This window comes from Rhinolophus sinicus, linkage group LG02 (assembly GCF_036562045.2).
Source record: "Rhinolophus sinicus isolate RSC01 linkage group LG02, ASM3656204v1, whole genome shotgun sequence".
NCBI lineage: Eukaryota > Metazoa > Chordata > Mammalia > Chiroptera > Rhinolophidae > Rhinolophus > Rhinolophus sinicus.
Genome location: NC_133752.1, coordinates 165332168 through 165355493, shown reverse-complemented (window position 1 = coordinate 165355493; position 23326 = coordinate 165332168). Strand labels below are relative to the sequence as shown.

The following is a 23326-nucleotide window of genomic DNA, read 5'->3' as shown; positions in this document are numbered from 1 at the left end:
AGAAAAGGAGGCACAAATCCAGCCAGCCATGTTAGCCAGATGAACCCTGGAAATCAAAGGGGCGATAAATATTCCTGGTAGATTGTCTTCATATTCAGTGACCAATTAATGCTAAACTAGTGGACTAAATGTTTTCCCCCGAATGCACAATCAAAATGACCTTTGCTCTCAAACTCTCTAAATCTGTAAAATATTAGCAAAGTTTAGTTCAATATCTTACTTTCCTCATATGAGACTGCTTTAACAAATGAAAAGGAATCACTTTTAAAAGTTCCATTATTTTTAGGTAGTAGGCAAAATGCCTTTTTTTTTAATATTATAACTCAAGCTTGATATTTGTTTTTCATTAAATCAGTGTCTCTGAGCACTGGATTCCAGTGCCAAGAATCAACTACAGTGTCATTGCTGACAACAAAAATAAACCACTTGTTTACATGTTAATGAACTGTTATTATAAAGTACCAGTTGGTATGTCTGCCAGTCAAGGAAATCATTCCCATGCACACCTCAACTGTAAATTCTTTGCGTATACTGTAATTTCCATGCAATATTTGTTCTTTAATCAAACAATCTATTATTTCATGTTTAGATTATATCACTTTGTTTTCTTTGCTACAAGGATATATAGGAGGCTACTGGTAAAGGATTACTACCACTGTGGAAGAAGTGTATAAAGCATATTTGGATAAATTTTGTTTAAAAGATTCATGAAGCAAATTCAAAAAGCTACATGTGGCTAACTGGTCAATGTGCTACCAATATTTAACTTATTATTAATTAAAAAGCTTTGCAATAATTTGATTATATAAAGACTTTCTCCAGATGGACTTTACTATTAAGCTAAAGGCTCTTTGGTAAAAGTATGGTTAACAGTGAGAGTCTTTTGAGTGAATTTTCTGAATAAAACATGTTAACTAGTAGGTGCTTCAAAGATGGTGAGTCACAAAACTACATTCTGTTGTGTAATAAATCAAGGAATGAGAAATAAGTGTAAGAAAATGTATAAAGCCAAATCATATCACAAAGAAAAGGAAAAAAATGAGGATAATTTTTCCCTGGCCGAGAAACCTAATTCATAGGTTTATTGGGATATAATTCATAGGATAATTCATTTCCAGCAAGATTCAACATGATATTTACTCATCTAACTTCCTAGGTGAACAATCATGGAAACAGTCTTTTAATATTTGTTTATTTGTGTTTCATAAATTTACACCATAGCTAGTCAAAGAAGAAATCAATCTCAATGCCACATTCTGTCCTTGGGCAGTCACTGCTGGTTTCAGACTCCTGGCAGTACTGAGGCAATCAAGTTCAGTGAATCCCTACAATAGAGAACACTATAACCTAGTCGCTCTTAGAAATCCTTATGACATTTGAGAGGGACCCAATAAAACGACTGTCTTTTTAAATTGTCCTACAATGAAAGCGAATGGGAAGGGAACATCTGGTAACATGATAGGTTTCATCAGTAGTTTAAGGCCTAGCACATAGAAAAGAAATTTAAAATATTACAAGTAGCAGCTTAGAAGAGAGTTTAACCAAAAGCTAGAGTTACAGAAAGGATGGTAGGGTGAATGGATGATCCCAAGATATCTAGATCCCAAAATGAGGCCAAAGAGGCAAAGGTGAGTACAGGGACTCTGCTGAGTGTAAATATACTCTCCATGGAGACTACTTAAATCTGAACCAAAGGGAAACGATTTGTCCTATAAATGATGAGAAAATGCTCTGAAAAGGCAGAATGTACATAAAACATACTCCCTGAAGTCCGGTATCAATACTGTTTCCAACTCAAACCACTGCATGCCAAAAGAAAGAGGGAAAAGGCAACAGGAATGGGTGGGTGCATACTCATTTATAGCTTGAAAAAAATCTGTCCTTATGCTCTTTGAACAGACATTTTCTAGGAACAGTGAAGAATTTAAGAGTGAACCAGAAATCCGCATTCTACCTCACGGTCCCAGCTCAAGGCTGTATCCACTGGATTGTAGATTTTCTTGGCATATTTCAAATTGAAAATGTGTGGCTTACCTGTAACAAATAGTTAAGAGGGAGTTTTACTCTGTCCCTGGAAGTGAGAACCTTAAAACAAAGCAGGAAGTTTCCGTTCAACAATTATGAATTAGAATCATTTGACTTAAAAAGAATCACACATAGATATTATCGAGAGAAACTGTAAATTAATTATTCTAAAAAAAAAAACAAAAAACACCAAAGAGTATAGAGAAAGACGTTTGTTCTGTATCACAACAAAACTTAGTAGTCTCTTGAAAGATTTTCAATAGGATAACTAAGGACTTCAGAACATGAGTTTCAGTTCTATTATTCTGGAAAAATTCCCCACTATTATTCCTTGAAAGTTCCAGTAGCTCTTCTTATTATTAAGAAAGGAAGAAAGAAAGAGAAGAGAGAAATGAGAAGGGAAGGGAGGGAGAAAGATAGGGGAGGAGGGAGAAAATGCAAGCCTGACATCCCAAACTTTAAAGGGAACTAGAGAATTTTACCATTAAGTTTGAAGCAACTGTTAGTTTGAGATTGTACCAGTACCACTCTTTTAATTATTTACAAAGACTTTGTTGAATTTTCTCAAGGACCTTTCTGAGCATTTTTATATAAGATTTCTCCTTGAGCCAGTGAGGATGCAGACCAGGATTTGGCAAAGCTTTTTTGTAAAAGGCCAGATAGCAAATATTTTCAGCTTTATGTGCCAGAGGGCTTCTGTTGTACCTACTCAACTCTGCCATTGTCACACAAAAGCCAGTCCTAGACATAGTAAATGAATGGGTGCGGCTCTGTTTGATAAAACGTTTTATTTTTGTTTTTTGTTTTTCTTTTTTACAGATACAAGCTGTGGGCAGCAAGATTTCACCAGCAATCTAGTGAGTAGTAGTTTGTTGACTCATACTAGAAATTATGCCAATATATATTTCTTTTTGTCAAACTCTCCTTGCATTCCCCAAAATAACTCTTTATAGACTGGTCTAGTAAAAAAGTCTAGGAAAAAACTTTCTCTAATATTTTAATTAGAATTTCTGCATGTAAGTTAAGGTGAGATTGTTTTGTTTTGTTTTGTTTTTTTTTGGGGGGGGGTTTGGTATTGTAGTTATGCTAATTTAAACTTTTTTCTTTTTGGTCTGGAAAAAAGTTTTCCAGCATGGAAATTACAGCATGGGAATGTCAATTCTTTCGAAGTTGAAAATACTTGGGCTGGTTATAGATTTCATTCATGGATAGTTTGTTTAGGTTTCCTACTTTCTGTGTAGCCCTTTGAAATCATACGTTTCAACAAGACTCTCAATGTATCAATAAATAATTTTATACAGCCACATTTGTCAGTGTGTGTTCAAAGGGTTATTATTTTCCAGTGATTGATTCAAGAGGCTATATAGGTTCTATGATTGATTAAGTGTGCATGATAAAGCTAACAAGCTCTCTGAACAACAGGACTGATTTCTTAGAACCTTCAGCATACCATGTGGACCGTGAATATAAAAAAGAGGGATATATTATGAAATGCTTTCCTAATTGATTACACACTAGAACCTTTGTCTTGGATGTTGTATGTTACACATATTCCTTAGAACACAATTTTGAAAATGCTAGAATATATTATAATAATTTATAGTATCTCCATAACTATCATAATATTGCCCTTTATTGGTTCTCCATTTATGTTTTGTATTTGCTCTTCTTCATTTTTTAATCAAGGGAAAGTTCTGCCTAATACCTTCCCAGTTCATTTATTTACTTTCTTATATTCTTCAGGTTCTGTTCTATGCCTTCATTGGAGTTCTTTTATTATAAAGATTTTTTGCCTCCAAAGTTAAATGCTTTAGTTTTTCCTCCCCATTCATTTTATTTAATAATGAAGGTACTTAAATTTATAAATTTGCCCAGAGTAAAACTTTCACACAAGTTTTAATATTCCATAGTCATGCTATGATTTTTTTAAGCAGCTTGTAGTTAGTTTTGATTTTCATTTTTAAACAAGAATTATTTAATAGTGTACATCCCTAAAATAGTTCAAGTGATTTATACATAGATAGACATTAAGTCAACCTTGTTAACTATGTTCATTAAATCCTCTATGTATTTGTTTTTTCAGTCCAATCCATCTGTGGAAAAGAAAAGGATACTTTACTATCTTTCTCAATATATTTCTGTTTTCATCAACACCTCCTATTTCTAATATTTCCCTTTCTGTAAGTTAATATATTAATGTTTTCCTTTATGTAGTTCATTTAATGCATAAATATTCATGTCATTTTATCCCTGCATAACAACATAAAAGGACGCTATTGCTGCTTTTGATTCAATTGGTCTGATAATAATAATGCTACCTCTGATTTCTGTCTATGGATGTCTACTGTTTTTACCATTCCTTTTACCCTCAACATATCTATGTTATTTTGTTATATATTTGACTTTCTGAGGATTATGAAACTGGATTTAAACAAATTCAGAAAATATTATTTCAAAAGTAAAGTTTACACATTTATATTTAGTATGATAAACGCCAACTGTTTATACTTCTTTCTTTACAGGTTTTCTCTTTTTCGTTCATTTCTTTTTTCCCTCTTTCTCTTAGTTTATCTGTTTTTGTGGAAAATACTATATCATATTGACTTTCTGAATATTAAGAATCTCCTTAAAAAGAATCTCTAGTGTTCAGTTTTTCTACTTAATGCAGGCATCCAGTCCCAGAATAAGGCTACCATTCCACATTTCAAGTGGTTAGGGCCACCTGCCCCTCAGACTACTACCCACTATGCCCAGAATGGCTCTGATAGTATAGTTTTCCAGGATCCAAGGCTGTTAGTTTTTGACATGTGACTGTTTCATAAGAAATAAAATTGCATCTATCTTCCATGACTTCTTATATTAAATTCACAATTTGTCTGAAAACTATCCTTCAAAGTTTTAATATATGAGTGTGTAAAGTACTCATTAAACATACTTATTAAATAAATAAAATGGAATGGGAAGTGTGGGATAAAGAAAAGCTAAATATCAACTTAACCTCTAAGTCCTGAACTTAATTAAGAGAATTACTTCTCAGGGCTAGAAAGAGTTAAACATAGGAGACTGTGATTATTCACTGATTTTTCTATTTTAACTAAAAGAATTGCTAATGCATCTAATCTGATGAAAAATACTAGTGAAGAAGAAATTTTCAATGGGAGAAGAAAAAGAAAAAGACTGAGTCTAATAGTCACTTTATGATATACAAAGACAACTTGGTGAAAATTTTGGTCATTTTCTTTTCTTTCTTTTGAAAAAAAAACACTCTGTTTATGACAATATTGAACATAAGCAAATTGCTTTGACATTAAAAATTCTGCGTTAGTCAAACAGTATTATACCAGAGCATCCTAGGAGGAATTTACTCAGGTCACTCCTAAATTAATATATCTTTTCTTTTTCATAGTTCTGGTAACATGCTGACATGGAAAAAAAGGGGAGAGGAGACAGTGGGCAGAAGAAAGCAACTTGCCAATAATAAAAAAAAAAGTGCCCTGTTCTACATCCCTCACAAGCTAAACAGTCTTTTTGTGTTTCTAGGGTCTGTACATTGAATCCAGGATACTGGAGTACTGAACCCCATCCTTGTCCTAGAATTATAGTCAGGCTCCTGAGCCACTTTGCTCCAAAATTGGACCCAGGAAGGGATGCTAAGAAGTTTTAATTGGTCAGAATCAATAACTAGACTCTAGTACTAATTCCATATGGCAACCCTAAGAAATCTCTCCAAGGCAGGCTTAGTGAATACACTTCCCAATTATGAAATAAGCAGGGCCATAACTGTGTCTATAAGTCAGTATTTTAATTGATACAAGGTGTGATAAAAAACAAACAAACAAAAAAAAAATGGTGAATGTTTAAATAAAAAGAAATATATCAGTAAATACACATTACCATTAATTCCCCCCAGAATATTTCCTCCCTGGCTTCGATAAGCACACACTTATCATTCTTGCCACTTTCTGAAGCAATTCTGGAAGGTCTATTTCGGGTCTTTAGTTGTGTTGTTGTGGCTGCCTCAGTGTCCTGAATCGATCCAAAACATTTTCCTTTCATAGTCATTTTGACTTTGGGGAAGAGGCAGATGTCGTACAGTGCCAGGTGTGGTGAATAAGGTGGATGAGGACACACTGTAATGTTTTTATTTGACAGCAATTGCCATACCATAAGTGATATGTGACATGTAGCATTGTTGTGATGGAAGATAATTTATAGCACACTTTAAAACACACCTCTCAACCGTAGCTCACACCCCACTGACTGCACTGAACAAGTTGAAACTTGTCACACACTGTTACTAAGGTTTGACACATCACGTCCCATATTGAAGATCCGTGCCATTCTGTTGGATGGCACTCGGCAGCAGAATTCCCCATATTTTGTGATCACAACAGAAAGACTCCGCGTCACACATCGCTTCTGGTATGGTAATTTCTGTCAAATAAAAATATTATGGTGTGTCCTCATGAACCTTATTGATTGGATCTGGCATCATGTGACTTCTGGCTCTTCCTCAAAGTCAAAATGACCATGCAAGTAAGTGTTTTGAATCAATTCAGCCACAACAGCACAACTAAAGACACTCACAAAGAGGACTTCCAGAACTGCTTCAGAAAGTGGCAAGAATGATGGGATACACATGTTCGAAGTGAGGAGTAGTATTTTGAGGGAGATTAATGGCATTGTGTCTTTTACTGTAATAATTTTTTTTAAACATTCACCGTATTTGATCACACCTCGTGTGTGTGTGTGTGTGTGTGTGTGTGTTTCAAGATGAGGGATTAAACTATTTCATGTTTCAAAATTTACTTTCCCAGGAATGATAGTTTTCAAAGCTTGTCTTATTAAGTTCTGTTTAAAGGTATATATATATATACATACATGCATACATATATTTGTCTCCCCAATATGAGGATGCACTACTGTAATACTCTAAGACAGACCTAGGCAGTAAAGAAGTAACAATCTATTATTTTGGTGGCTCAGGCCCCTTAGAGAATATAATGAAAGCTATGGGTACTCTCTCTAGAAAGGTGAACATATCACATAGCTTCAGGGAGGTCACAGATTCAATATAGCTCATCCTACAACCCTTAAAGTGATTTAACACCCAGGTTGAAAACACTTGCTCTAGAGGAAGCAGTTCAGGGGCTACCCCTTAGGGATAGAACATCTTCAACTCTGCCAGGGGATGTAGAGAAATAGACACTCATATTATGGAATCTTGAAGCTTTACTTTGCCCCTTCCTTTGATTCAAATTCCAATAGCACATACTGTGCACAGAAATATATACAGTGGATTTTGATTTATAAACAAATGTTTGATTTATAAACATTTCAAGATAGAAAAAAAGTGAGTATATATCCTATATGTTTCAATAAAGCAGAACTTAGAAAACACATGAAGGGAACAGTGGCTCTCTGGCACAGAAATGAAGCAAATCAGTCGTATGACCTTGACTTTCTCTCTCTCCTTTCAAGAAAGAAGTAAAAAAAGAATCTGAGGAATGAAACAGTACCTGATAAACTCTGGAATAAGCGATAACTTGGGTACTCAATTTAAGGCATAATTCTATTGCTAGTTCTCTTTAGCTATCCCTCTACCTGACTAGTGGGCAAACCAGTGTCTGAGTCTTATTTTTCCTATTTTTTTTAACCACCAATCAATTCTTATGGACAGTAGAGAAATGAACTCTTGCACAAATTAGTAGGCTATTTGTAGAATAACAAGGAATTAAAATGACAGCAAATATATTCTTAATTATAAATTATAAAGATCACATGTCATTTTCAGAACATTGTGTAAGCAAAATCTTATTATCCTACCCAATTTTTTTCTGTCCATTTTATCTGATTGCACCCTATCAGTTGCTACCTTTATATATATATATATATATTCTATAATTTAAAAATAGCCACAGTCTAACCCCAAAATGCTTTAAGGGTAAAAGGGGGTGGGGGTGGGAATAGAGAGACTTAATACCATCTCTCTCTTCTAGGCAGCAATTTCCCCAGATGAAGAGGTCACCACTGTTTAACAATGTGCTGCCATGTTAATTTAGTATGACAAGATAAAGCAGTAATCTCAGTTCATGGAGGCTGTAAACTGCTTGCTATCCGGGGACATGCTCAAGTTGATTTGCACTGTATATCACTTTATACAATTGCCATGACAAAGCCCCCTGAGTTCTCACATGTAAATCTCTCAATGCCTCTCTTCCTGTAGCCCCCTCTTTTTCCCTTTCATCCCCTCCCAATTTCTTTCTCCCTGCTTCCCATCCAGGTAGATCACATCCACTCAACACTAATCTCTGAAAATGTAAAGCTCTGCATATGACGAGGAATACACAATACACACCCCTCTCACAATCACTCTGTCAAGTCCCCCAATTTAAGGGAAGATGTTTAGGGACTTAGATAATCCATTGATCCCACTTGCATAGGCTTTTATATTTCAATCTGTCATGTTAAACTGTCAAGGGGAGAGATTAAACTGATGTTTCATGATTTGAGATTTACTTTCCCAGGAATGACAGTTTTCAAAGCTTGTCTTACTAAATTCTGCTTAAAGATTATCCCTAAGAAAGCTGATGTATTATATCTTTACTGGTACAAATCTAGCAATGAAACTATGAAGTGTTTTAGGTAAGGATATTTTGGAGATATTCAGGGTTATAAACATAAGAATGTAAAACTGAATAAAATTTGGATTTTAAAAAATGTCATCTGTGTAGTTCTCTCTTCATGAAGCAAAACACCATATGTAAAAAAGGGGGAAAAACATGTTTCTATCTATGTAAAACAAAAATAATTATAGAATCACTGAAGAGGACATAAACGAACAGGGAAGAGTTTATACGATAGGAAATAAAAAGATCTCATGAAGCCCATTAGGAAAGTGACAAGTCAAAGCTTTATCCATTAAAACAAAGGCAGAGTTATATGTTTAATCATCAAGAATTAACAGCTAGAGGTGTACATAATTTGGTTAGGTGTGATAGTTTTAGATGCAACGTATCAGATTTCTGACAGGTTGAGATGTTATAGTATCTAAATCCATTTGTATTAAGCCTCTTATCCATATCACATCCTTTTTAAGTCATCTCAAGCTGCCCTTATGGGTAAACAGAAATGAGATAACAAAGGAATAAAATGCAATAAACAAAATACTAATAAACAAAGGACTGACTTTCCCACAGTATCTCTAAAATTCCAAAAATCTAACAGGAATTTAAAAACGTACCGAAAAGTAAAAACAAAACAAAAAACAAAAAAGTGGATATGCTAATAAAACCACAGTAATAGACAGAAACCTCATTAGCTATGTCTTAAAAGAAAATCACTATTTATCCTTTAGGATATTCATACAAGAAAACTGAAGGAATTTTTAAGTATATTCTGTTCCAAAATATTTGTGCTGTTATCTTCTGGTTGATGTTGTTTTCCTCTGGTAAACTACTTGGAGAAGTGTAATATACGAACCCATAGAAGAATGCTGTGATCTTGTATGAATGATCTGGAGAGCAATTGGGCTGAGAGAATTAGAAGGGTGATGGAAAGGGAATTCACATTAACTGAATATTCACTACATGACAAGTACTATGCTACGTAATTACTGCATTTAATTGTTTTGTCACCTATCTGTGAGTTACATATCATAACTTCAACATGGAGAAAAGGAAAATTGCACTCAGGGTGTCTTCTACGAGCACAGGCATTAAAGACATTCGCTCATTCATTTTGAGATACTTACTCTGTGTCAGCCACTGTGCCAGACTCTAGGGAACAGTCTTGAAAGAGACAGACATAGTACCCCAAGGGGCACGGAGCTTTCTCCTTTAAATGAGTTTGAATCTCATGCTCAAGATGACCTACATGCCAAAATACTGACCGAGACTACTGGGAGCCCAAAAGAAAACACAGGGTTTTGTTCTGGTAATTAGTGGTAATTAGTCAACAGAGTACAAAGTATTCAAGAACTATAGCATCTATTAAGTGCTTGCTATGTGGCAGGCATGGCTCAAAACCACTGCTGAAAATCCTACCATTTAATCCTCAAAACACATCTATGTTGGGGCATTCTATTATTATCTTCATTTTGCAGATGAGAAAACAAAGGCACAGAGAAATGCCACAAAAGTTAGTTAACATCACACATCTCATAATTGTGCAATTATGATTGGAACCCAAACAGTTTAAGGAGTCTAGGATCTTTTTGCATCTCATAATCTTATCGAAACTCACTTCTGACTTGGCTTCGGTGGATTTTGGTTGTTGTGGCCGTGGTGGTGGTAGTGATTGCTGCTGGTGAAATGCCTTAACAACATTAAGCAAAAACTTGGCAATGAACAATATTTACTGTAATTGAGTATGCCATAAGTATTTGAGAAACAGCATCTCAGGTTGAATGATCTCCTTTTTTAATAGTTAAAAATATATTTTAAAAACCCTTTTAGTGACAACAGATTGAGATTTTTATTGAACTTCTCATTTCAAAAGTAGTTTTCCTTAGCTTAAAATTTTCTTGTAGGTTGCTTAAATTTATAAGAATTAAAAACATATGCCAGTTAAGTACAATGTACCATTTTTCTCTCAGATCACAGAACAAACATTTCTTTAGGAATTTAACTAACATTTACTAAGTTCCTGCTATATTCCAGCCACCAGAGCACTTTATATGTATTGACTTTAAACATTACAAGCATGCTGTAAATTAGATGCTATTGTTATCATCCGTATTTTACAGATGGCAAAAATAACTATTTCAGAATGTGTACTAGAAGTTAGAATAACTTGCCAAACATCATACAGATATCAAACATCAAAACTTGGAATATACTCAGTAATTTTGTCATTAGTGGCCCTGTGCTAAACCACAATGTCATGACAACAGTCCTATAGCCAGAGCACAAATTAAAACTAATCTTTATGAGAAAGGTTTAAGCAAATAATCCTTTAGAATGTCATATATTGCCTAACATCGTATGTAAAACTTCTAGTACACATTCTGAAATAGTTAATCTCTTGGTCCGTTTAAATGTACCTCGAAAGATTTTTAAAAATCAAGTTATCTCTGAGTGAAGGTAGAATAATCAAGCAACATCTGTTGCATCCCCATTCCCTACAAGTATTTCTAAAGGCTATTAAAATGACTTATTCTGATAAACTATAAAAATGTTTTAATATTTGTATGAGTGGCAAGGCAGTGAGCAGAGTTATGAAGTGCTTGGGTTCTGTACTCATAAATCCAACTCTCCCACTTACTTATTAGACAAATCACTTTATCTAATACTGTTTTCCATCTGTAAACCGGGGGGATAATCACAGTTGCTAAACTCACTGGGTTGACATAAAAATTGGCCAAAATAATAAAGGTAAGGTGGCTGATACATAGAAAACATGAAATATTACACATTCCTATTATTATTAATTAATTAAATACCATATTCTAAAGAATATTGAGTGTTTGAAATCTTTCATGTTTGAGTTGCAACTCTCAGACTGCAGTTAGGCTGTAAGATATATTCACATAAGACTTTCAAAGTCGCTTCTTATGTTCTACTGATGACCCTGGGGAAATCAGAATCTCAGATACAGAAGAAGCATATTCTCTGACTCTGTGTCCCTCGTGTGCAAAGCACGCCAGCCACTGCCACAAAGCCGAAAGATGGATACTGTAACAGACCAGCAATCTCCCCTCTCCAGGATATATGTTTATACACAAGATAGGGTCCAGTAGTGGCAAGAGAGGTGGGTACCAGGCTTAGTACATTATTAAGCGTAATGCTGTAAGTTGTTGTGACTTATTTTCTGTTTTCATTGACAAAGGTTTTGACTTTTTGCATGATACATATTTTATATTTGGAAATACATACAAAACTACTTAACAGTACCTTTATAACAATACCCCTTTTTCATATCCTACTTCCATTTAAAATTTGTATTAACCCTTAGAATATTATTTTCTCATTTAGGGATATCGACCAACAAGATTAACTGTTTTATCTGGACACAGGCTGGGTTTTTAAGAGCTAAGAAGAGAAACTGAAGTAAACACTGCTTCTCTATATAATGATAACATTGTTTGCTCTGCTGCCACAGAAGCAGCCTTGACTAAATACGACAGAAAATCCAGTCACTTGTGTTCATTTACTTTATCATGTGATGTCAGTGTCACAGAGCTGGCCAAGCCTGCTCTCCCTAGATTCACACCTCATCTGCTCACATCGATCATTCCTAAAAATGGTTTATGGGAATTTTTTTAAAAACATTTTGCCTTTGTACAAAGAAGATATATAACCAAAGGGACAGATTATAATTGTCGACTTAAGGTACCTTTACATTTATTTCCCATTTAAAATATTAAAGAACACCTATGCCCCATATCTAGTAGAATAGAGAAAACATAAAATTTACTTTCTAAAACAAGAAATGGCGGGGGGATGGCACAAGATGATCAAAACTGATAGCATACTGAAATTTTGTCATGAATTCAGTCTTAATACCAACTTTAATGCTGTTACAAATTATGGGCATCTCAGACCTTGTGGAGGAAGTAAGGAATTTAAATATTTTAAAATTAATGCTTTTAAAGGCACCTAATGTGGTACCAATAGCGTTCTAAGCATTTTGAATTCAGATTGTCATTTATTAGGGAAGTATTTCTATTGACAGTGCTTCCAATCTTCCTATTAGATTTTTCTATCCTATAGAATTCTTTTTCTATTTTTTGAACTTACCCTCCCCCCACCACAATCCAGGTATCTGTCTTTGTCTACACTTTTAAAAGAGAAAGCTGTATGAGACTAATTGACAAACTAAGTGAGAAAAAGAAATTACAGCGAAATAGTTCCTTACATTATTTTTATGACTTCACTTTAAGATCCACATTTACAGCTAAATGGTTGTGCTTTTTAAGAGACTGCTGTAAAAAGATCATTTTCCCTTTATAGATACAGTGGATAGTTGTATCTAACTGATACAGACAAGAGGAAGTATGATGTAAGTATTATTTGAAATATTTTGAGGTCTCATTGGCAATTGGGTTACTGAGTCTTGTAGACTTCATTCCAATTACTAGAATTCAGGCACCAACACTGTAAAATTCCTAATTCTGGATTCCCTTAGTGACTGTTCTTGGCAAGTAAAAAACTAAGAAATAATGACAAACACATTGCTATTATCACTCATATTACGTTAATACAGTGACACTAACAGCATAATTACTTTCCAGTTGTGAAAATGATGTCTATTTTCTATTTTTTACTTTTATCAATCTCTATAAAACTTCAAATTAGGAAAGAAATATGAAGACAAAAAAATCAACTAAATTAAAGAAACAGTCAAGAACTGATTGAAAATACTGACAGTGGTTTTCAAAAAAATTAAAATGGAAGCCAGTACAGGCACATAGAGAGCACAGGAAGTCACTAAAGCACTAGATTCCAGACATTTGGGTTCACTGATAAGTACAATTTCAAAAAAATAATTTGGAAACCAACATAGAATTCTAAGGTGTCTTTATTTTTCGTTTGTTGTTTTTTTTCCCAAATAAGGGAATTAAAAATAAAATGATCATTTACTACGAACATTGGCTTATAAAAGTAAAGGGATATAATCTGAATAAATTGAAGAAATATACCAGGCAGTTTTGTGAAGAATTCATTACCCTGTCCCTGTTCACTAAAAATCAGTGAAAACTTTATCACAGAATCAATTGACCTATTAATCACATACAGTAGGAGAAACCTAGGCTGACTGCAGGAAGGTTTGGCAAATCCCCAAGAGGCAATATATGTAAATAAGAAGGAAGTATATATCAGAGCACAATGGTGCTGATTCTCCTACCCTGTCTTCCTTCTTGATAATGACTCCATTGAGATCCACAAGAGGACCCATTAAAAATGTTTCCTGATAGAGGGAAATTGAAAGAGAGAGGAAGAAGAGGAGCAAAGGAGGAAACGAATCAAAGGAAGAAAATGAAGAACTGAAAACAAAACATCAAAGATACAGAACGAAGGTTGGTTCCCAGGCTTTTCATTTTTTTGACATCCAAATACAAATGATCCTATTATGCAGGTCCTAGAATAACAAATGAGATAAAGATGAACACATCCATTCCCACAAAATCTGGAACATCATTCAAGTAAGTTTCCAGCACTGCTGTAGTGTCCCTATTTCCAATATCCTAGCCAACTATTTCATCATTCTTTCCATTTCATTCAAGGTGGTCACCGAGAAAAAGAAAAAAAAAATACTTAAAACTCAAATAACTAAAATTGTTGTTTTTATTCCTATTAATATGAGGAACATATTTTACTAACTTCCCCATGTTTTACATTAAGAACTTTACAGTATAATTTATCTTCAGTATTGTTTTAACTTTTTTTCTTTCTTGTTTCTTTTGGGACCATATGTTATGGCAAAAACAAAACTATACTGTACATTAAAGACCCTGTATTAGTGATAACTGATCCAGCATGTATATATTTTTTAATATTTTGGCACCTAGTAATTTTTAGTGTGTGGAAACAATTTCAAATAAATCTATTTTTGATCCCCACAAATGAGATATCTTTCAACTGTGAATCTCCTTAGCATTTGTTAGGTTGTATGAAGTTTCTACTAACATTATAGTGATTTTTGTGCTTACCTTACCTCCCCTCCAAAAAAAAAATTACAGTAAAAGACACATTGCCATTAATCCCCCTCAATATTCTCTCCCTCGCTTTGAACTTATGCCGTCCTCCTTGCCACTTTCTGAAGCAATTCTGGAAGTCCTCTTTGGTGAGTGTCTTTAGTTGCGCTGTCATTGTCCTTAATCAACTCAAAACATTTTCCTTTCATGGTGATTTTGATTCTGAGGAAGAGTCAGAAGTCACATGGTGCCAGATCCGGTGAATAAAGTGGATGACGATACACCGTGTTTTTATTTGACAGAAATTGCCGTGGCAGAAGCAATGTCAGATATGGAGAGTTCTCATGATGGAGGATAAAGTAAAGACACTCATGAAAGAGGTTTTCCAGAACTGCTTCAGAAAGTGGCAAGAACGATGGGGTAGTGTGTTTGAAGCGAGAGGGAGTATTTTGAGGGGGATTAATGGCAATGTGTCTTTTAGTGTAATATGGTGTTTTTTTTTTTAATTTTGAACATTCACTGTATTTTTTTTATCACACCTCGTAAAAAGCTACAAAAGGGAAGAGACTAGTTCTTATTTCTGTATCTCTGCTGATAGGTATTCATTGTAAGTTTTTGAGTGGAATTTTTTCACAACACTCCCTATTAAATGAAAACAATTACATGTCATTAGGCTAAGTCTTCTTAAGCAAACACATGCTCCCCCATTACCACAGCATTAGAAGTTCTTATTGATTCCCCTGTCACTGCATAGCACTATGTGGGGATACTAACAGTAGACCCTCATTAGTGTCCTGAACTGTCTTGCACCTCCCATATAAAGCTATGTTTTTATGTGAGAGTAATTCATTAATTACTCAAGACCCACTTAACTTTCAACTAAACTTCGAATCCTGTGGACATAATATGAATCAATTTTTTCAACTTGATATTAGATCCTCCCCCAACCAGATAGAATGGAATTGTATGGCACCGGGACACAACTATCTATTGCACAACTTATCCAATGGCTTTGTTGGACCCCAACTGATTGTTTTTCACATGTCCTCATGCCTGTTAGCCCTGGGGGTAATTTTCAGAAACAATGCAAGTAAAAAGATTGAACCACTTACATTCAAACACAAGCCTGGAATTATATCTAGATAAACAGCTTCATGTGGTATTTTCTGACAACATTTACAGAATAATGTTTGTAACAATGTAATTTCATTGTATGATAAACATCAATTTACCATAAAAAAAACAAATACAAACTTGTCACCATTTTCACCTCCTTTCAGTGGGATTGGCCTTGTTCAGATAAGCAAGGCTATCTCTTACAGAAAACAACAGTTTATAGATAAAGCGTGTGAAATCCAGGATGTGTGTGTAGAATTATACTGCCTACTATCATGACTTTATACTGCCACACTGCACATATGGCTTCCAAGCTTACGTTATCTGAATCTTTCTGAATCTATTCTCCATGCTATTAAATTGAGCACATTCCACATCGTTCAAAAGTAATTACACTTTTGTCTAGAGTGGAGGAGACTGCTCTCCCTAAACAATGAAATTCTCATTATTAGAACTGGCACAATAACCACACTGGTATTAACAACAATACGCATTATACCATCACAAAAACTAATGCTAAGTTTGATGTACAAAGGTAACAAGAAATTTAAAAGCTTATAAAAACCACCATATAAAAATAGGAATCTTTACCATACCATAATTAAGGCCCTATTCTGTGACTTATTTTTAAATAACACATGCATTTTCTCTTTTCCTTCTTAAGTTTTCTGAATAGTACTTCACACATAACATTATTCTAGTCACACATCAAAAATACATTACTAACGACCGTTAGATTGTAAGCAAAATATATATAAAGGGTATTTCAAGACACAGCTATAATATAGCAATTAAAATTATTTTGGGTAAATAAAGAATCCGAAGTTAACAGTGAGCCTCAGCAAGTAAAAGCCTCTCTGTGTTGTGTGCACTGAATGAATTCTTTCAGTGTTTAAGTTCCCATTTCATATGTTGAAACCTTGCTATAATGTTATACTTGGTTCTCAGCTACATGTTCAACTTCTATAGACTATCACCTTAAGAAAACACTTTTTTCTCCTTTTGATGAACTTCAAGGAAGAAACTAACTTACATTATATTTTGCTTTATGATAACTAGTGTCCCTGAAATGTTTAAACACATTAAGGTACATCAAGGGTATTGTTAAACTCCATACATTATACCCAGAGTTCTTTGACAATTCCAGGAAAATATTATCAACATAAAAAATAAATGAAATACTAAAATATATTATCAAATCATATTTCCAAATCAAATAGATATTTAAATGTTAAAAAATTACACACTAGCATAGTACTCATGTTGATTGACATGAGGACATGTTTTGGATAGTTCTTTACATTCTGTTTCACATTAAATTCAGCTATCTGTAGAATGGGCAACTCCAATTATTTTTTAATAAAATATTGTATTGTTAAAATAAATATTTGTAGTTTTTAAATCAATTGTGGGACACAGCCACTCTACAGTTATACAAACTTCACTCAACTCAGGAAGAACTTAAGGAGTCAAAAGAAAGTTTGGTTGAGATAAGAATAGACATTTTGTGAAAAGAAAAAAGGGCAACTGATAATTCAGCAATCACAGGTGGCAAGACTTTCATTTCACATCACATTTGACACTCGAACAACAATCTATCCAACGGAAGTAGTTTGCAACCAAATAGAAAATGAGCACCAAAATGGCCACCATCGAGTTCCCCTGGCTGCCTCTAATGCTCTACTTGATTCTTCTCAGACTCTATTCCCTTCCGGTGCTCATAAATAATCATTTTGATTGACATGAGGACATATTCTGGATAGTTCTTTACATCATGAAATAAATCCACCTGTGTTAGAACTATTACTAAAAATGAACCAGAAATTATGGTGATTCTTGCTTGTCTCTGAAACTGAAGTGAAAGCCTCTGAACCCATATTTTAAAAAGGTGGGGGTAGGGTGGAGAGAAGAGTATATCTGACCTTCAATAAAAACAAACCTCCGGACTGCCTTTCCATTCATGTCACAATTAAACTTGCCAACCTTGCCTTTTAGCGTTTTGGAGATAATATGAGTATCAAAATTTGCTATTAATTGTTTTGCAAGATTATGAGAGCTTCATAGAAGGAACCAATAGTCTTTTACATACACACAAATATCTGTGCCTCAAACTTATATGGATTGGAAATCTTACAGAACATACATATATGTATATATATGCCTATATATACATATATACATATATACATATATATATATATATATATATATATATATATATATATATATATAAAGTTGCTTAGTACAGTTCATCTGTAGTGTACTTTGAATAGTGAGTAAAAACTTTCCAGAATAGAAGGACTCATAGTATTCACATCAGTTATAGCTGTTTGAGAGTATCTCTTATTTAGGCACTTAGCTTATACAAAATATTAAGGTTAACAAACACATCTTCAGAAAGGAAGAATTGCATCCTTCTCTGACCCAATTCCAAATGTTAACTCTTTAATACCCTGAATATGAAGACAGGACCCTAAGTCCTTAAAGTCTTTATATGGCAACTGTCATGAAGTATACAGAACTTTACCTCAGGAAATATTTTCGAACTTAAATTTTTTATAAAAGGATCTCTCTAACTTCAAGCCATCATTACAGGGATTACTTATCAGTTTTACTTTGTTTCTAAACTATGTGGGCAATAAAAAATGTAGACCTCTCAATATCTTTCTTTTTAATTCAAGAATGGAGCATGAATGTCAGAGAAATTGGCAATGAAATCTGGAAACCAGTTTTTTTTTTCCCCTTAAATTGAACTCTATGATATAAAGACCATGCAACATTCTCTCTGTTTTCAAGGATAATGAATAGGAAAAAATAGAGAATGTATTTTCCTACTGAAATAAAAGGACCTGCTATGCGCGTATGACAATGGCCTAGTATCCAGAAAAAAATAAAGTATTTGTGTTGTATAACAATTCTATAAATATATTCAATCATTTTGATAATTGGGTAAAATATATCTTAATCAGCTTAACAGCTGAATATATCATAACTATTATGACATACTTTCTGTTTTCTGAATATACTACATTAGTAGATTCTTTTTTAGTTCTAAAATTTCTAGAAAAATCAGCATATTTACCATGAATAGTATCTTAACAACTTTGCCCAAAACATATATTTAATCATCCATATAAACTCTGTCATTTAATCAGTAATCATAAAATATATATATATATATATATATATATATATATATATATATATATTTCAGACCATAAGAAAAGATATAAACAATTGTCATGGATAAAAGAATAATGCAGCAACCATTCTGCCTCGGAGGTCAGTGAAAGCATCTAAGAAGAAGCAATTTCTGAACTCAGTCTTGTGGGAGATACACAATTCACCAGGAAGGTAAGATATAAAACCAGAGAGGTTTTCTAGTAGAAAGAATAAAGCTGTGTCATTTGAGGTCACTTGGTATGTTTATGAATACATATCAAAAGCTTGGCATGACTGGAACACTGGGTCCATGGCAGGATGTGGCAGGAGAGGAGACTAAAGCCATAGTTTGGTACTAGTCTACACAGAGCTCTACACTAAATCCTGTAAGCAACAAGGACACATTAGTTTCCAAAGTGGGATAAATAATTCAACTCATTTCTCAGGCATGCAAGTCTAGTGGAAGATGAAAAAATACTGGAAAGAGAAGAGGCTGAAAATTTGAGATCGTACAAGAGACTCTTCCAACTGTTTACTAAAGAGATGAAAAGCTGGGGGAATCAAGAAACATTTGAGGCAGAAGAAAATTTAGAAACAAATTAGGCATATAAGAAGAGAAAAAACATTAGTGCTGATGGCCACTAAAACTAAGTTAAATCATTTGTATCCAAACTATATTGACTTCCAGAAGAGTCGATCTTAACCTTTTTGGGTTAAAAATCTGCTTAAAAATCTACTTAAAAGATCTTGGGTTAACAGATTTTGGGTTAAAATCTACTTACAAATCTGATGAAAGCCATATTCTTACTCACACATGTGCACATACAGAATTCTCCATTCATTTTTAGGTTATCCGTACACCCTGGTTAAGAATTTCTGCTCTAGGTGAAGTTGCTTGAGGAAAGGAGTTGTGTCTCATTCAAATCTATTTCCATAGTACTCAACAAAAAACCTTGGTACAAAGTAGGCAGTTCATAGTTTTTATTTAGCTGAACTGAACACTCCATTACAAACTGAATGGTTTCATTTTCACTAATATCCTGCATCACAGCATCCCTTCATGCCAACTACAGTATGTAATTCAATATACTTTCTTATACTTACCCTCGAGTATACTTAAAATAGTCTCCCCTTTATCTTTGTGGTTTTCTTCTAGTCATAACTATTTATATCCACTTCTTCAAATTTGGGTGTTTATGTTTATAACAGCATCACACAAAAACCAAACTGAGAAGCACTCTCAATAGGGTACACCCTGAGACAAGGCAATGATCAAAATACTGAGAGGGCAAAGGCATTAGCAGTGATGAAATATCAAGTGGAGAGGCCGACATCCTTACCCTATTGAACTGTGTACTTCCATTTTCCCCTTTCTTTTCCTAGTTTAACCTTTTCGGAGAGGAGGCCAAAAAATTAGATAATTGCACATAACTAACATGAACTCATAGTAGAGAAAGAAGGGAGAAATTATGGATAGTATGATTTAACTTGCCAAATAAGAAATCATCAGAAAATTAAATACGCCTGTGCTCTTGTAAAGAGCTTATAATGTTTATAAGCATGGACTCCAAAACCAGACTGCTTAGGTAAAACCCCGGTTCTCCCACTTCCTAGCTGTGATCTGGAGCAAGGTATTTAACCTCTCTGTGCCTCAGTTTCCTCTTCTGTAAAATGGGATTAATAACAATACCTCATTGAATTATTGTGAAAATTAAATGAGTTAATATATGTAATGTGGTTAAAGCACCACATCAATATACATGCTACATAAGTGTCAGTTAATCCATTATTCTTGGTGGAAAAATCTTGCACAGAGTCAATTACCCAGAGAAATTTTTACCTATAAGGCTTAAAATGTTGAATGAGAGTGTTTAAATCTAATGTGGCTATCAAAGAACAGTATCTATTTCACAGCTATTAGAAGACATCTGGTTCTTCTTGTTGATTTGACTCCACATATAGTAATGTAATAACATAAACAAGTGGGCGTATTATGTATAAAACACATTTATCATATATAATCATTTCCTAAAGAAAGCCATAAAAAGGCATTTAACAGAAACAGAGCTGTCTTTAAAGGTATGAAAATGTGTGATGAAACATGTTTGTTTGTGTAAACCAGTTCAAATGAAGGGTATTCCTGAAGTTAAAGAGGAGGAGAGGTCACAAAAATGTGACATCCATCAAAGCAGCCACGTTGAAAAGGCCAGGGTAGCTTTACCGGCAGCTAAGTGCCCTGTCACCTTGCCGACATGCTGATTCTACGTAATTAAGTTCCTAAGACTGCCCTAAAAGCCTTATTTGTGTACGTCTACTGTTTAAGCTTCAGCCAAGGTGCTTTGCTGTCTTCTTTCTTCTTATCTATGAAACCACAGTTTCCCAGTGATCCAAACCCCAGAATGAGGGGCCAGAAAAATTATCCTGAGTTTCAAATTCTGGAAAAGGATGCACCAGGGAATTACTGAATTATCCAAACAACAGCATGAAGGGGACTAGAAAATACTGTGGTCCCATTAGAAAATTACAGTGTCTATGAAATATATTCTTCTCTAAAATTCCCAGTACTATAAGGAACATTGGAATTCAATCTGAGCAAAGCAAAAAAATTGAAAAACACTGATTTATTGTGGTTGAAATGTTCAAACTACGTTGTAACTCTATCTGGAAAAAACATTTTATTAGAAATAGAATGAAATCTATCTCGCCTGCTAATTTTAAATGTGTTACTTTATTTTAACATTATTCTTACATTTACATGGTTTTTTTCCTCTAATTAAATCGGTGTCTCAAAAGCAGAATTAGTGAAAAACAAAAAAAGGAACAAACAAAAAATATAGCCTATCTTATCCTCCCTACTGGAATCAATCTACTTATAAAGAATTCTAAGATGTTAGGAGTGTTATCTTGTGTATGGCTGTTAAGTAGATGATTATAAAGCAAAGGACTGAAGCCAAACTATTAGAAGACTAGACTGGTCAAAAAGTGAGTGTAGGCACAATAGACCATGAGAAACCTACCATTGTATTGTGCTGAGAAGTGGGAGTCCTATGGCCACAAGTCTCTTGCGTCAGCAGAGAAACTGGCTGAAATTCCTCAGAGTGAGGCTTGTTGGGAAAACTCACATGCAAGGGAAGGTGAAAGGCTGGGAGCCCGTCACTCTCCTCTTCTTCCACTTTCTGTCTGCTTGTCACCATGGCTACCTCTCCATCTGCTTCCCCATACGGAGAGGCTGGTCGCTTGGAAGACATCCTGGAAGGAACAAAAGAGGAGAAAATAATGAAACCTCCACATAAATCCTTAATGCCGTCATTGTGTGGTTAGGGGCCATTGTAACAGAAATGCCTTTTTGTGCTGGCAGAGAGCAGGAAACTATCCAAATACCACTGCAAAGCACACAATCAGAAACAATGGCCAAGCAGGTAGCAACAGAACAGTGCTTGTTTGTTGTGAGAATAATACACTAATATAGCACTCTCTTGTATTCTGGCTTCTTAAACAAGAGAATTCACCTAAGAATACTGCATAATGAAAGACCATTCCATTTTAAAGGAAAGAAAAATAGTCATCTAGCTTTACACTTTGATAGACCTTACTGAAGACAGAACATCTATGAATAGCAAATAATGTTGGCAGTGAAAAAAAAAGGACTAAAATTTATTTCATCAAAAAGTAAACAAAATAAATGAATGCATGCCATTATAACATATTTACATTTTATTAAAAGCGAGATTATTGTGAAATATAGATACATCAGTTATTCATAAACCTCAGACCACATGATAAAAAGTTTGATATTTGTTTAAAGCTTAATTTAGAATCGAATGAATTTTACACTCACTGTTAATTTTGAAACATTTGAGAATTTTTCTTCCCTCACCTTCTAAATCACCCAATTTAGGCATTTAGTTCTAACATCAAATTTGCAAAGTAGTAAAAGACGTGAGAATATAAAGTTATTTCAATTTTATTTCCACAATTCTATAAAAGATTAAGATGTGGCTTCTTAGACTTGTGTGCTCCTTAGATACCGAAGTAAAAGAGTGGAAAAAACCAGGATTTTGTTTTGATGAGCTAATGCCTATATGACAATGCACTTAGATAACTGAAAAAATTTTAAACATTTTTTTGTCTGATTGAGAATATTATCATAGGTTAAAATATGTAGTGGATATTTTCAGCTAAATAGAGAGTTCCTTTTCCTTTCATTAGGAGTTCTACATAGATTATACAGACTTTAAATTTTTAATAAAAAATGAAAGTCTTCTATTTACAACTTGATATGACCTTGAAAAAGCTATAAGTTTTGTTCAACAAAGAGTGTTTACAGAATCATCCATTATGACAGTATGACAGGAGGCAAGAAAGTATTAATTAAATACAACACTA

General features: G+C 34.1%; 1 protein-coding gene across 16 annotated transcripts in view; it reads right to left on the bottom strand.

The window, feature by feature from the left end:
• Window positions 1-23326, bottom strand: part of SOX5 (SRY-box transcription factor 5) — a 920340-nt gene that overhangs the window by 299310 nt on the left and 597704 nt on the right. For 11 of the 16 annotated variants that reach the window (XM_074325920.1, XM_074325926.1, XM_074325925.1 and 8 more), the window contains one exon: window positions 21958-22189. In XM_074325920.1, the coding sequence (XP_074182021.1) occupies window positions 21958-22189 (232 nt within the window). The remainder of the gene's footprint in view (window positions 1-21957; window positions 22190-23326) is intronic. The other 5 variants (XM_074325930.1, XM_074325931.1, XM_074325933.1 and 2 more) reach the window with 1 other exon arrangement.